The sequence below is a fragment of the Pleurodeles waltl genome, chromosome 2_2 (assembly GCF_031143425.1).
Source record: "Pleurodeles waltl isolate 20211129_DDA chromosome 2_2, aPleWal1.hap1.20221129, whole genome shotgun sequence".
Taxonomy (NCBI): Eukaryota; Metazoa; Chordata; class Amphibia; order Caudata; family Salamandridae; genus Pleurodeles; species Pleurodeles waltl.
The window spans coordinates 1,129,463,723-1,129,479,395 of record NC_090439.1 but is presented as its reverse complement, the minus strand read 5'-3'; the positions used below and the strand labels follow the sequence as shown (position 1 = coordinate 1,129,479,395).

Below are 15,673 nucleotides of genomic sequence, written 5' to 3'. Positions count from 1 at the left end.
TTTTGCTACCCCTGACCTCAGAGATGACAAATTCAGTGCCAGGAACACTGTGGCAGCTCGTCTTTATACACGAAAGTTGGGTTTCTCTTGTTTTCTGTCAATTTCTTTATTACACTAAGAGTGAATATTAACATATTAATCACTATCAGTGTAATAAACGTGGAGTACAGTTAGCATGACCTTCCATTGCAGCTGAGGTAAGTAAAATGCTTTTAAACGTATGTCCTGTGCGTGCTTGCGGGTGAGAGTGTGTTTGTGAGAGAGTGTGTAAGTGTGAATTTGTGTGCACTCAGTAAGTGTGTGAGTGAAAGTGGAGGTCAAAGGGCATGTGATGTCCCTTCCGCTACCCCTGGCATTAATTGACGTCCATGGGCAGAAGCCGCTAATTTAATATGGCTGGCTCTCGGCTCCAGCGCCCTGTAATCCCCCCAGTGCACGTGTTCCGCTGCTCTAGTGGCGCCAGCACAGCAAACAACCCCCTTCCCAAGTTAACTTTTGAATGTATCCCTTTGTCTCCGGGGTCACCGGAAGCATGTCCTCGGGAAACTTTGCTCTACTTTATAAAACACTCTTAAGGATGGATCGTTTGTTCTACAGCCTAGGAGTGCAGCGACCTCTAGGGGTCAGTTATGTGGCTGCATGCTATGTGGCCTAAACAGTGTTAAGAAATACTTAGATGCATTATGTGGCTTTTAAATACCAGTGTTGCTGACCGTGGTTTTTGCTAAACATCGTAATGGTTTATTGGCAATAATGGTTGCATTTAAACAGGGTTATTGATTGTGATGATCGAAGGATAATTTTTGTCATGTGTTTTTTGGTCTTTTAATGTGGTGATCCCTTGGTAAAGAAGATAGGCTTGCCTTACACTGATGTGGTGACACTGACAAAGCCAGTAGTTGCCTTATATTATTATTGTGATGACCCCTTGACAAAGCCAATAGACCTGATTTATTTAAAGTAGTGATTCTCCAATGTATATTGTGATGTTCTATCTGGCATAGTTGACTAAGCACTGTGATTTTGGGAGTGATGGCCCATTAGAGATCAAATGTGATTTCAAAAAGGCACCTAAGGTATTAGTATTTGTCTGATGTATATATTTGTAAATAATTGTGCAGTGTTCAGTAGTATGTATAATAAAATATTTTTTCCTTTTTAAAGTAAAAATCACTGACTCACCTGAATCATTTATTGAGTCTTATTAATGCATGCCAGCGAATGGTGATTACTGGCCCACGCCACCTCCCCGAGCAGGGCTTAGACTGTTCTACGTCGCTACCCTGGGAGAGTGAAGCACCACAATGGGGTGCTTGGCTCCCAGAATGTAGAAATTGTGTATCTATTACTTGCCAAGCTCTCACATCCTGCACAACTAATAACACCATTTCCTACTGATTTCTAACAGTGTACCTCATTAGAAACAGGTCACAGGTTTTTTAAATCTGGAGACATGTGGTGTACGTGTTCAGTCAGTCTGGTCTGTTTCACCGGCAGGTGTAGATGCTGAGCTACATAAGTGTTACACTCAGTGCAGAATATGTTGACAGTCTTCTCTATGGTGTGGCCTTGCTTATCCATTCATCTTTGGCACCTCTGCAGATTGCCAATGACCTCCTGTATTTTTTCATTGCAGGGCTGTATGAACAACATCACCTTTGGCAACTCCAAGATTGGTTACTATGAGACAGTGGCTGGCGGTGCCGGTGCCGGGCCGCGCTGGCATGGACGTAGCGGCATCCACACCCACATGACCAACACTCGCATCACGGACCCCGAGATCCTTGAGAAACGGTACGCTTGCATCTGTTCGTTTGAGGAAGAATAGGGCTTTGACTTGAAAACAAGCATTTTTAGAAATCATAAATATTACAAATATCAACAGAAATGAACCTGCCCTCCCAGCACCGATAACCACCCTGCCCTCTTGCATGCGCTGCAGCTATTTCCAGTGGCTGCACATAGCTATATACACAATGCACGGGATTTCAAAATGTGTTTACTAAGGTCTAGATCATAAACATTGAAGTGCAGTGATTTATGTGAATTCAAATATCCTAAGCATTCAAGTAGGATATGGCACTAAGGTTCTTCTTGGGCATTACTTTTACTGGTTAGTAGTAGTAGTGCTACTAGTGGTAGTAGTATTAGTAATAGTAGTAATAGCAGACGTAAGTCATGGTGATAACAATATACGAAACCGCACATAGCTCTAAGGTTCTCCTTAATTATTAGTTGTAGTAGTAAGTACTAGTACTGGTAGTAGTAATATCAGAAGTAAGTGACAACCATAGTATTACAGTAAAACTGATAACAATTTTATCAGAAATACAACCACTTATGACAATGGATGGTAGCAATGGTGATGCTGGTAATATCAATAATGATAAGTAGTGGCAGTAATGCTAATATTAGTAATGGTAATAATAATAACAGCAAAACAAGTGATAATAATAACCACACACTGACTTGCCTGTGGAGACTTTAATGATGGAGCATTCATCTCATAGTTCTTTCACTTCATGTGGACACCTCTTTGCTTGGAGTGATTGTCTCTCTGCTATGCAGAGACGGGCACAGACCAGCACCAGACATTCTGAGCAGTGACTTTCAAAGAAATAAACATTTTGAGTAACTATAGTTGTCTACGTCAGTTCTCTGCCAGCAGAAGAGATACCAAAGTGCTGTGGTTTATCCCCAGTGAGTGAGCTCAGAGTTATACTTTGTCCCAGCACCTTAGAAAGGTTAGTGTGACTGGTTCTGGGTGTGACTAGGCCTTCCCTTTGTGCATGGAGGCCACAGACTCTAAAGTATGTGTAGGAAGAGTGTTAGTTTATGCAACTTTAATCACATCTGGTAACTTTGTTGTAGATGAGGGAGCGGGCACTGCCCAGTAGGTGTTGATGGGGTTGGTGGAGGAGGGTACCCAGGTGAAGCCAAGGGCCTTATCTCACCCTCTGTTTCAATCCTACTACGAATAGGGATACTATGAGGGAGTGCCTGTTCCCTCATATTATACGTTGCCTCCTCACAGTGCTGCTACCTTGGTAAACAGCTAGCTTGCAGAAATCGCTAGGGACAGGTTCTGTGTCTCCTGCCCAGCTGGTTAGGATGGGCACTTGTAATGCCTCCAATAAGGAGGAGTTAATGGGGGCAGCTGCAGACCAGTAGGCACAGCCACCTGGGGAACCCTCACATTCACCAAGTTGGCATTTCATTGGTCTGGTTTAGCCAGACATGAATTTTCCAACTTTATTTCGTCAAATAAATAGTGACAATAATTCATAGGTCTCTGCCCAGTCCCCAGTCTAAAGGCTGTAGGTGCTACAACCTGAATGTAAGCAGATCGCCCCTTGTCAGAGTTCTCCCTTCCTCCTTGAATTCTTTGTCCCCATCCTCCTCCAAACTACTGAAGCCTCTCACCGCTCTACCCGCTGTGCACCACTGTATGTAACTGGGCATTATTTTAAAGGGATACACCTGGTGGTCAGAGTTCAAGCAGAAAAAATTGCAATTTTTCAGTTTCAAAGATCATGGGTGTCATAATGACTTGGAAGGAGATACGTAGGGCTGGAATCCACTTTCATGACCGGTTGTCTCATCACCTAAGTCCGGCCACTATGAGTTGTTTCACGAAGAAGGGAAAGAACTGCTTGGACCCTGAGTTACCGGGTGCTTTACTTGGTAGTTTTCCCAATTTCAGACAAGAATGCTAATAATTTCCACCTGCTCTGAGTTGGCGGGAAGTGTCAGCAGGGGTGCCTGTGGAGGCTTGGGGGACCGGGTAGAACAGAGGTGCAGGGCACACCTGTGTCTGTCCAGGAGGAGCACTGCTAGCTCCCCCCCTGACTTCTGCAGCGGGTGCCCTTGCCCTGCAGCACGCTTGACAGGCCCTGTGACTCAGGGCCAGAAATGATCAGGTCAGGAGTTTTCTGACCTTATAATTTAAGACCCTGGCACACTTGCAATTGGACTTGGGGTATTTCACCTGAAGTCATTGCTCCAGGTGAACTTCCCCAAATCGAAATGGGTGCATTGATCCGGTTTCTTCTCTTTTCTCTCTAGGGCTTTGTTGGTTGCAAAGTTTGTGGGCCACTGAATGGTATCATCTTGCCCTGGCCATCCCATTACGGAGTGTCTGTCTTTGCCCATAGACCACCCATGTGTTGAGTACAGGGGTGCAAAGTGAGGTCTCTTGGGGGGGGGCACATCAAAGCCAGCGTACGCTGAACGATTAATCACATCTGATTCTAGTGTGTTTGCTTTTATTCTCGTGGAATAATTCAAACTTCCTCATGAAGGCATCTTAGAATCCCATCCACTCTATGTCATTTAAGCAAAGAGCTATGCCTACAATGTCACAGGCTGCATTAGGGTCAAAAGCATCAGGGCTGTGTGACCTTTGCCTGTGGAAATGAGAAGTTCCTCTCTGATGTTTTGCTAGTACAGTGTCTACTGACCTAGAAGATGTGCAAACAACGCGGCAAAGCCTTCCCGGCCTTAACTCTTAGAGACCAAATCACATGCACAGAGCTTGGCAAATAAGGCACATCCACATAAAGCAAGAATTGGCTCAGGTTACAGTACCAATAACTGTCATAACAAGCTGAATCAGTTTCCATCTGAGATGGCATCTTCAGTACCAGATGGAAAGTCACTGGACTGCCACAAGAATGAAGAGTTCATACCAGAGGCACAGTGGGTGCTACATGTATGGGTAAAATGTAACAACACGCCACATCCCACACATGGCTGACAATGTTGAGACACTTTCCATTGTAGTGTTTTACTTGCCTGTAGGAGCATTGGAATAGGCCTTTATTTGACCAGCACCTTGAGCAGCAGGTTTTATCGCTGAGCAGTGGGGAATGTTAGACAGTAGCCAGTGTGTCAGAGACTGAAAAGCAACGTAGTCACAAATTTCATGCTCTGAGACAAGTTGAGGAAGAATTCCCTAATGTATGAATCTGTACTGTTTCCATACTATATGAATCACTTCATCTCTCTATGGTACAATGTGATAAATACGTGTAATCAAAAAACCAAGTGCTAATTGTCTTTGTAGTATTGCTTCAATCACATTTTAACAGTACCTTTCCCGAGCAAGTCTTGCTTTCTGAAATATTGTTTCATCAAAGTCCTTTAAAGTGTTGTGTTTCCTAATAAACTTAGATCCCACATCACACTACAGAACAGGGAACTACACTGGTTCCCGACACACAAACGCACTCAATTCAAACTCATCACACACATTCAAGGCACTACACAATTCAAGACCCATCTACCTGATTAGTCATATCTCATTCCACCAACTACCCAGACACCTCTACTTCCCTTAATCGCACACATCCCACGCATATATAGAACCAGATCAGGAGGATGGGCATTCTCTTGCATCGCTACTGTGAGAATATGGGTTGTTGGTTGACTGGGGTGTGAACCCTGGTCAAGCAGCAACCACAATTTATTTCAGGATAAGGTACAAGTAAACCCTAAATTAACCAGTTCTCACCCTCTGGTACATAGTTTGTCACAAAGCAGTCACACTTAACTTGAAGGCAATGTGTAAATTATTTGTGCAACACTTCAAACAGTAAACCAGTAAAAACACCACACAAAAAGGATTCAGTTTGGAAAACTAGAACTCAGTTTGGTAAAAAAAAGAAAAAAATCAAGACCAAAACGACAAAAATCCAGTAAATAGAACTTGAGTTAAGAATTTTTAAAGAGTAAATTGTAAAACAGCGCTTAGAAGCAAGAAGCACCAACAGGGGATATCTGGTTGCACCGAACGGGGACAAAGTCAAAAGTTCAGGCCGACTGCGATTGAGTGCAGGTTGGCTACAGGGACCCAGTTAGGCCCTGGTAGGCTGCCTAGGGCATACCTTAGGGGTAACGTGTATTAAAAAGGAAGGATTGGGCCTGGCAAAAGGATTATGGCAGTACAAAAATGCACACACAGGCTCAGCAATGGCAGACCTGAGTCTTGTTTGAAGGGCTACTTAAGTGGGTGGCACAATCAGTGCTGCAGGCCTACTAGTAGCATTTAATCTACAGGTCCTGGGTACATGTGTTGCACTTTCCTAGGTACCCATAGATAGATTAAATATGCCAGTTGGGTATATGCCAATCTAATCATGTTTTATGGAGAAAGCACAAGCACTTTAGCACTGGTTAACAGTGGTAAAGTGGGCACAATCCTAATGCCAGCAGAAACAAAGTAAAAAAAAAACAGGAGGTCTGAAGGCAAAACATTAGGGGAAACCACGCCAAGATGCCAGGTCTAACACATGTCTCCCCCAGCTGGAAGTGGGGAGAGCTACCCAACCCCTTGGGAGCTTTCTTCACTAAGATGGAAGAACCTGGAGAGACCATCAGCATTGGCATGGTGTGTTCCAGGATGGTGTTCCAGCGTAAAGCTCATTCCCAGTAGGGAGATTGACCACCTCAACAGTTTCTACCTTATTCATCTGAGGGGTCTGTGGTCTGTTTGAACCCAGAGGTGAGCACCAAACAGGTATGGTCTCAACTTCCTCAGTGCCCAGACCACAGCAAAGGCTTCCCTCTCTAGTGAACTCCACCCCTACTTCCTACAAAGTAACCCCCTACTAATGAAGGCTACAGGGTGATCCAGGCCCTCTTCATTTAGCTTTGAGACCACAGCCCCTCTGCCATACTCTGGACGTCTGTCTGTTCAATGAGTTCTGAGGAGAAGTCAGGGGCATCGAGCATGGGTGCTGTGCACATGGCCTCCTTCAGGGAGTCAAAAGATGTCTGGCACGCCTTGGTCCAGATCACCTGACAGGGCTACTTCTTGGAAGTCAGCTCTGTCAAGGGGGCAACAATGATGCCACACATCTTGACAAATCTCCTGTAATAGCCAGTGGGACCTTAGAAGACCCTCACCTCTGTCTGGATCTGGGGAGGTTCCCAGGCCAGGATGGTTTCAAATTTGGCCTGGAGGGGCTGCATCTTGTCTCTTCCCACTTGGTGACCTAAGTAGACCAGTGAACCATGCCCTATCTGGCATTTACTGGGCTTGATAGTCAGACCTGCCCTCTGCAGAGCCTTAAGCACTTCCTCGAACTGGCACAGGTGGTCCTTCCAGCTAGAACTGAAGATCACAATGTTGTCTAGCGAGGCAGCACTGAAGTTCTCCAGCCCAGTCAGGACCTGGTTGACCGACCTCTGGAAGGTGACAGAGACGTTCTTCAGCCAAAAGGTCATTATCCAGAATTGAAAGTGCCCTTCTGAGGTAGAGAATGCCGACCTCTCTTTGGCCCTCTCGATCAAGGCAATCTGCCAGTACCCAGACAATAAGTCAAACATGCTGATGAATTTGCCACCTCCTAGCCAATCTATGAGCTCATCAGCTCGGGGATGGTGTGCATGTCAGTCTTGGTGACTGCATTGAGCCTACGGTAGTCCACACATAACTTAAGTTCTGGTGTGATACCTGGAGGGGCAGCCTTGCGGACCAACAGCACTGGGCTGGACCAAGGGCAGTTTGAGGCCTCTATAATCTCTAACTCCAGCATCTTGGAGACCTCCTCCTTATTGCTGGCTCTCACCCTGTCAGATAACCTGTAAATTGTAATTCTTTACAGGCATGCTGTCCCCAGTATCAATATCATGGGTATTCCATGTAGTGAGTCCTGAGGTAAGGGAGAATAAAGAAGCAAACTGCCCCAGTAACTACCGTCAGTCTCTCTCTTGGCCTAGGGTCAGGGTAGGAGAGAGGTTGACACCCTCCACTGACCCATCCTGCTCCCATCATCACTGACTAGGAGCATGGTTAGCTCAGACCTCTCAAAGTGGGGTTTGAGGCGATAGACATGAAGGACCCACAAAGGGTTCCTGGAAATCTTGAGGTCCACCAGGAAGGTAACATCACTCTTGCACTCCTTCGCCTCATAAGGCCCAGACCAGCAGTCTTACAGGGCCCTGGGCTCCACGGGCTCCATAACCCACACCTTTAGACCAGGCTGAAACTCAACCAGAGTGGCATTCTGGTCATACCACAATTTCATGTCCTCCTGACTGGCTTCCAGATTCTCATGGGTGAGTTTCCGTAAGCACGCTGTCTGTATGAGTAGTGCCAGCATGTAGCCGACCACATCCTGGTGGGTCTTCCCAGGAGCTTGCTTCCAGACCTCCTTCACCAAATTGAGAGGTCCTCTCACGGGGTGCTTATACAAAATTTCAAAGGGGCTGAAGCCAACCCCCTTCTGCAGTACCTCAATGTAGGCAAACAAAAGGCATGGCCTCATGGGTTCTGACAGACTCATCGTACTGCCTTTAAGGGTCCTGTTGAACCTTTCAACAGGCCAATTGGTTTGAGGGAGGTAAGGTGTGGAGAGCTTGTAAGTTACCCCATACTCCTTCCACATGGCCTTTATGTACCCTGACATGAAGTTGGTACCCCGGTCTGACACCACCGCCTCAGAGAGCCCGACATGGGTAACGATTCTCAGAGGGATCGTCTTTGGGTTCTGTGTGGCATGTTCAGACCAGGATGAACCTGTTGCCCATGGCTGTCTTGGGTCCAAAGTCCAACAATGTCAATCTCATCCCAGACCGTGGGAGTTTCAGGAGTGAGTTTTCCACGCCCCTTGCCCTTCTTCTTCTTGGCAGACTCCTGGGCCATTCTTCCAGGCTACAGGCCCTCCTGACTACCCTCTCAGGCTACCAGGCACACCCACTCATGCCACCCTAACATCTCCAAGTGGGACCTGAGCTGCACCTCCTTCCAGGCGGTATATGCTCCAAGTTATTGCCAAGCAGGAAATCCAGATACATGGACAGACGCACAACTCCCCTCAACAAACCTGAGACTCCCCTCCCTTCAAACTCTCCCCGTTCAAATGAAACCAAAGCTACTGGATAGTAACTCTCATGGTTGTCAGCTGCAAAAACCTGGTGGAATGCATTAGGGACTACCTGCTCTGAGGACACCAGATAACACCTGACAGTTGTCATGCTGGTTTCAGTATCTCTCAGAGCCTCCACCCTTTGCCCATTTATGGTGACCCACTGCCTATGTTTTGAAGTGTTGCTAAGCATGAGGGTCCTCTCTACGATCTCTCTATCACCCAGAGACACTAGGGTAACCTCTACTCTGTTCCAAACACTATCTGGGACAACTCCTCCCCAAGCGCTACACTAGCCAGCCCTTGTGACTGCCCACCGGTAGGGGGTTGTGACCGCTTGGGACATTTGCCAATGTCCTTGAAGTGCCTTTCCTCTTGACACTGATAATACTTAGGGGTTTATCACGGTCAGCCTGAACTTTTGACTCTGTCCCGGTCTGGCATGAACAGATGTCCCTGGTTGGCACTTCTTGTTCCACAATTTTATCTTTAAAAATTCATAACTCATGTTCTACTTATTGGATTTGTGTCATTGTGGTCTTGTGTTATTTATTAAACTAGGATCTATTTTTCTAAACTGTTGTGAGATCCTTTTTGTGTGGTGTCTTCACTGGTTCACTGGTTGAAGTGTTACACAAGTACTTTACACATTGCCTTCAAGTTAAGTCTGATTGCTCTGTGCCAAGCTACCAGAGGGAGAGCACAGGTTAATTTGGTGTTTGCTTGTGCCTTCCCCTGACAAGAATTGTGATTGCTGCTTGACGAGGGCTGACACCCAGTCAATCAACAACCCAGTTTCTCACAGCTGCTAAAGCATGGAACATGCTCCCACGCCACATTAGAGCTTCCATCTCTTTTCTTGAATTCTGCAAAAAGCTGTAGACTTGGCTTTTCAATGAACCAACCTACCATAGGCAGAGCTAGACACACACCATGCCCGGGTACCCTCACAGGTGAAAGTGAGCATTCCAAATACACATAACATCGAGTATTATAACATACCAGATCTGGGCCTTATCTTTTTTGGTGAATTTAAAAGTGTTTTATGGTGTTGTATGGTATCTTATAGCATTGTCTTGTAATTATTTTTTTGCGTATTAGTACACATTTTGTATTACATACCAAATATTTCATACTGCAAGCCAAATCTTAGCAGATAGGTATTCCTTCAAAGTTCTGTAAATCTTCCCATGTTCCCATCTTTTCAGTGTTTTCTTTTTTGTGCCACCCACTTCAGATATCCAGTTATTCTTAACCGGTTTGAGCTGAAACCCGGGACCGGGGGTGCAGGGCGGTTCCACGGAGGGAACGGTGTGATCCGGGAGCTGACGTTCAGAGAAGAAGTGGTTCTGTCTGTTCTGACCGAGCGTCGCGCATTTCGACCTTATGGACTCCATGGTGAGTTCTTCCTTCCTTTCCTCTTTCCTAATCTCTGGTGCCCCACTTCTCCTCTGATTCTCTTTGCTAGATCTTATGTTTGCAACCTAGTTTCATTCTATCTTTCTGGTGTTTCTCCTCTCACTTCCTTTTTCTGCCCGCATCATTAGCACACAGGCTGAGCTGTGATTGACAGCTTTTAACAACCTGTTTTGACCCTTCTCTTACAAAACTACTAATTTAGTTGCTGCTTTTTGTTGATAGATTTCATGCAATGGCCCTTCAATGGTGACTAACAAAATTAGCTGTGCTACCTTGTGCTAATGGTGACCCTGTCAAAGTTGTGACAATGTGTTCGGAACATTGATCATCCTACTAAAACAGATTGTACTTAAAATGTTACAAATACACATTTCTATTGTTACTGTTGTTTTTTTTTTAACAAATAACCAGGTTGCTTCTGGTATTTTTCTATATTTGAGTCGCAAAACCTGATGTTTGTACATGTGGCCCCTGGTCTTAAATTAGCATTCACAGTGCTCACATTATGTGGTACGGACCACACTCACTCATTTTCCACTGGGTTGTACTACCTGTTGCTATGTAATGATTTTTTTTAAACGTTTTTAATCTCAGTGGTCTTTAACATTTTCCCTTAATTCTGTGAAGTATAAATGAAGCTCTTCAACATTTGATTCAGTCTTCCTGCGTCTGGTCTCACACATTGCTAAATATCGCACTAGAAGGTACAAAGCCTATGTAAGTACCTTGCAGTATTTTGCCTGTATTTGCTATTTCACCATCAATCCATTCTGGGTTCCTGGTGTTCCTTCTCTGCATAGTGTGTGAATAAACAGTAGGTATGTAAATTATTTAAATATGGAGTAGTTGTGTCCAAATCTGGATCTCTTGAACAGCTAGCATTGATCAAGCTCTAATGGGGGTAACAATGGACATCCCTAGGTACTCATTCTCTACGTCCTCGATCTCATGGGTATTGGTAATTCAAGGATGCAGCATTTCAGCATTATTACTGACTGAAATTACATCGAAACTGGTGTTAGACTTCTGATTTTCTCAGTTATTCTTTAATATCTGTTTTTGGTGAGAAATTCCTCCCGCTTCCACCTGGAAGACCTGTCTGCGGAAACACATGCGGAAATACCAGTGTTACTACAGTACCTTTAGTGCCAATATGGGTGGACACTTTATGGTTTTCAATGAGGGCCTTCGTCAGTTTATCCTCCAGTAGTCAGTCGCTTGGCTTGGCTTTCTTCTTTTGTTTATTCTGTACAGTTTGCCCTTTTATTCCAAGCTTGCTTTTGCTTTTTTATGCTCAATGAGGTTTGCTTTCTCAGCCTGTGGCTCGCATTCCAGCCTCTGCCTCGTACTGTTTGAGGATGCTTTACAATCCACGCATTTTCTGTTTTCAGGTGGAGAGCCAGGCGCGCCAGGTGTCAATCTTCTCATTCGAAGAGATGGGAGGACCATTAACCTGGGAGGCAAAACATCCGTACAGATGCAACCTGGGGTAAGAAGCAACCACAAATGTAGTCTTTGTACAAAACATCAGTGTTAATACGTGACCACGTGCCTCCTTACAACCACAACTACCACATCGAGATGACAGCTACATCCCTAGGCACTATGTCACCAAAGATATGTATAATTAAAAAAACAAATGTAACTCAATTAAATGAAAAGGTGTTACAGTAATATAGGAAGGTAGCTTATTTAATTTAAAATATATATATTTAAAAAGTATTTAAAATATATTTCAATATATAATAAAAAAAAATACCATTAATTAAAATATCCCTAATTTAATTAAAATCAATAAAAAAGACATCAAACCGAATAAATATATGTTCGATGGCATGTGTAGCTGCAGATACACATGCTGTGCACATCCCGCCATCTGGTGTTGGGCTCGGAGTGTTACAAGTTGTTTTTCTTCGAAGAAGTCTTTTCGAGTCACGAGACCGAGGGACTCCTCCCATTTCGGCTCCATTGCGCATGGGCGTCGACTCCATCTTAGATTGTTTTTTTTCCGCCATCGGGTTCGGACGTGTTCCTTTTCGCTCCGTGTTTCGGGTCGGAAAGTTAGTTAGAATCTCAGAAAAATCGTCGTTATTGTTTGCGTTCGGTATCGGGTTAGTTACAACAGATCGACACCGACTTTAGAAGAGCTCCGGTGGCCCTTTGGGTTTTTTTCGATCCCCCGTCGGGGCCTGGTCGGCCCGGCCACGTGTCTCTTCAAGGCTGATGGAACGGACCCCATTCCGCTTCTGCCCAAAATGCCATAACAAGTATCCATATACAGATCAGCATCTGGTCTGTAACTTGTGTTTGTCGCCGGAACACAAGGAAGATACTTGTGAAGCCTGTCGAGCATTTCGGTCCAGGAAGACACTAAGAGACCGAAGAGCAAGGAGACTGCAAATGGCGTCGGCGCCGACAGGACAAGAGCGTTTCGAAGAGGAGGAAGAAACATTCTCCATCCAGGAATCGGACTCGGATGAGATCGATCCCGAAGAAACGCCGAAAACCGTGAGTAAGACGTCGAAACACAAAACTCACGAAAAAACCACTAAAGCCCAGGGGACGCCACCGCCAACAGGCCATGGCTTAACCCGAAAAATAGGTGACCGATCATCGGCACCGAAAAAGGGCATGCTGGTGGCGAAGTCATCCGACTCCGGTCGAGATACCGCCACACAGCAATCTCGGGCCCGAGATAGTGGCTCCGAACAGGTTCGGCACTGAGATAGCGGCACCGAAATGGGTCGGCATCGAGAGACCCCGACGCCAAAAGTAAAGAAGGTTTCGTCGGAACCGAAAAAAGCAGCCGAAAAGGTTTCGATACCGAAACATCCGGCCTCGGAACCGAAAACAAGTTCCTACACTGAGGAACAAGCACTGTCTACACAAATGAAAACACATAGATTTTGACAGGAATTGGAAACAATAGAGCCAGACTATACACAAAGAAGGCTCCATATCCAAAAGGAAACAGGGAAGATCAGTACTCTCCCTCCAATTAAAATGAAACGCAAACTTGCCTTCCAAGAAAAAGACAAGCAGCCACAGGCAAAGGTGGCTAAACAAGTAACCCCGCCACCATCTCCACAATGCTTTCCACAACCATCACCGGTAGCCACTCCACCAATGATGCAATCCCCAACTCATAGAGGAATGAGTCAAGATGACCCGGACGCATGGGACCTTTATGACGCACCAGTGTCAGATAATAGTCCTGAATGTTATCCAGCTAGACCGTCGCCACCAGAGGATAGTACAGCCTACGCACAGGTGGTGTCAAGAGCAGTAGCATTTCATAATGTCAGCCTGCATGCTGAGCCCATTGAAGACGACTTTCTTTTTAACACACTGTCGTCCACACACAGCCAGTATCAAAGTCTTCCTATGCTACCCGGAATGCTAAAACACTCCAAACAAGTGTTTGAAGAGCCTGTAAAAGGAAGGGCCATTACTCCAAGAGTGGAGAAAAAATATAAACCGCCACCAACAGACCCCGTGTACATCACACAACAGCTAACACCGGACTCAGTTGTAGTGGGAGCAGCGCGCAAAAGAGCAAACTCACATAGTTCAGGAGATGCACCACCTCCAGATAAAGAAAGAGGGTGGCAGCACAGGCAGCAAACCAGTGGCGTATTGCCAATTCACAGGCTTTGTTGGCCAGATACGATAGGGCCCATTGGGACGAAATGCAGCACTTTATAGAACATTTGCCCAAGGAGTTCCAAAAGAGAGCGCAGCAAGTAGTAGAAGAAGGACAGAGTATCTCCAACAATCAGATACGGTCAGCAATGGATGCTGCAGACACAGCTGCTAGAACTGTCAACACAGCAGTAACAATAAGGAGACATGCATGGCTGCGTACATCAGGATTTAAACCAAAAATACAGCAAGCTGTGCTCAATATGCCATTCAACGGACAGCAGTTGTTTGGGCCGGAGGTGGACACTGCGATCTAAAAACTTAAAAAAGACACTGACACAGCCAAAGCCATGGGCGCACTCTACTCCCCACAGGGCAGAGGCACATTTAGAAAAACACAGTTTAGAGGGGGGTTTCGAGGACAAAGCACAGAACCCACAACCTCACAAACAAGACCCACTTACCAGAGCCAGTATCAGCGGGGAAGTTTTCGGGGACAATTTAGAGGGGGACAATTCCAAAAGAATAGAGGGAAGTTCCACATAACATCTGTGGGGGGGAGACTAACCAAGTTTTACAAACATTGGAAGGAAATAACAACAGACACTTGGGTCCTAGCAATTATCCAGCATGGTTATTGCATAGGATTTCTCAAATTCCCTCCAAACTTCCCACCAAAAACACACAATATGTCAAAGCAACATATAGATCTTCTAGGACTAGAAGTTCAGGCATTGCTACAAAAAGAAGCCATAGAATTAGTACCAAACCAACAGAAAGGGATAGGTGTTTACTCTCTGTACTTTCTCATACCCAAAAAAGACAAGAGTCTGAGACCTATACTAGATCTCAGAACACTAAATACATACATCAAATCAGATCACTTTCACATGGTCACATTACAAGACATAATCCCACTGCTCAAACAACAAGACTACATGACAACACTAGACCTAAAGGATGCATATTTCCATATACCAATACATCCTTCACACAGAAAGTACCTAACGTTTGGATTCCAAGGGGTACATTACCAGTTCAAGGTGTTGCCATTCAAAATAACAACTGCGCCAAGAGTTTTTACAAAATGTCTGGCAGTAGTAGCTGCACATATCAGAAGGCAGCAAATACATGTCTTCCCGTACCTAGACGATTGGTTAATCAAAACCAATACACTAAAGCGGTGTTCACAACACACAAAGTACGTCATAGAAATCCTCCACAGTCTAGGTTTCTCAATCAACTACACAAAGTCACACCTTCTGCCGTGTCAAACACAGCAATACTTAGGGGCGACAATCAACACAGCAAAAGGGATTGCCACTCCAAGCCCACAAAGGGTTCAAGCATTTCACAATGTAATAAAGACCATGTATCCAAAACAAAAGATACAAGTCAAAATGGTGATGAAACTACTAGGCATGATGTCCTCATGCATAGCCATTGTCCCGAACGCAAGGTTGCACATGCGGCCCCTACTCTAGCATCAAAATGGTCACAAGCACAGGGTCAACTTCTAGATCTGGTGTTGATAGACCTCCAAACATACACCTCGCTTCAATGGTGGAACAGTATAAATTGAAACCAAGGGCGGCCTTTCCAAGACCCAGTGCCACAATATGTAATAACAACAGATGCCTCCATGATAGGGTGGGGAGCACACCTCAATCAACACAGCATCCAAGGACAATGGGACACTCGGCAAAAACAGTTTCACATAAATCACTTAGAACTATTGGCAG

At 45.2% G+C, this 15,673-nt stretch overlaps 1 protein-coding gene across 1 annotated transcript in view; it reads left to right on the top strand.

Annotated features, from left to right (window-relative positions):
* Positions 1 to 15,673, top strand: part of OPLAH (5-oxoprolinase, ATP-hydrolysing) — a 210,632-nt gene that overhangs the window by 187,860 nt on the left and 7,099 nt on the right. The window contains exons 24-26 of the mRNA XM_069221004.1: positions 1,637 to 1,794; positions 10,108 to 10,268; positions 11,681 to 11,778. Of these exons, the coding sequence (XP_069077105.1) occupies positions 1,637 to 1,794; positions 10,108 to 10,268; positions 11,681 to 11,778 (417 nt within the window). The remainder of the gene's footprint in view (positions 1 to 1,636; positions 1,795 to 10,107; positions 10,269 to 11,680; positions 11,779 to 15,673) is intronic.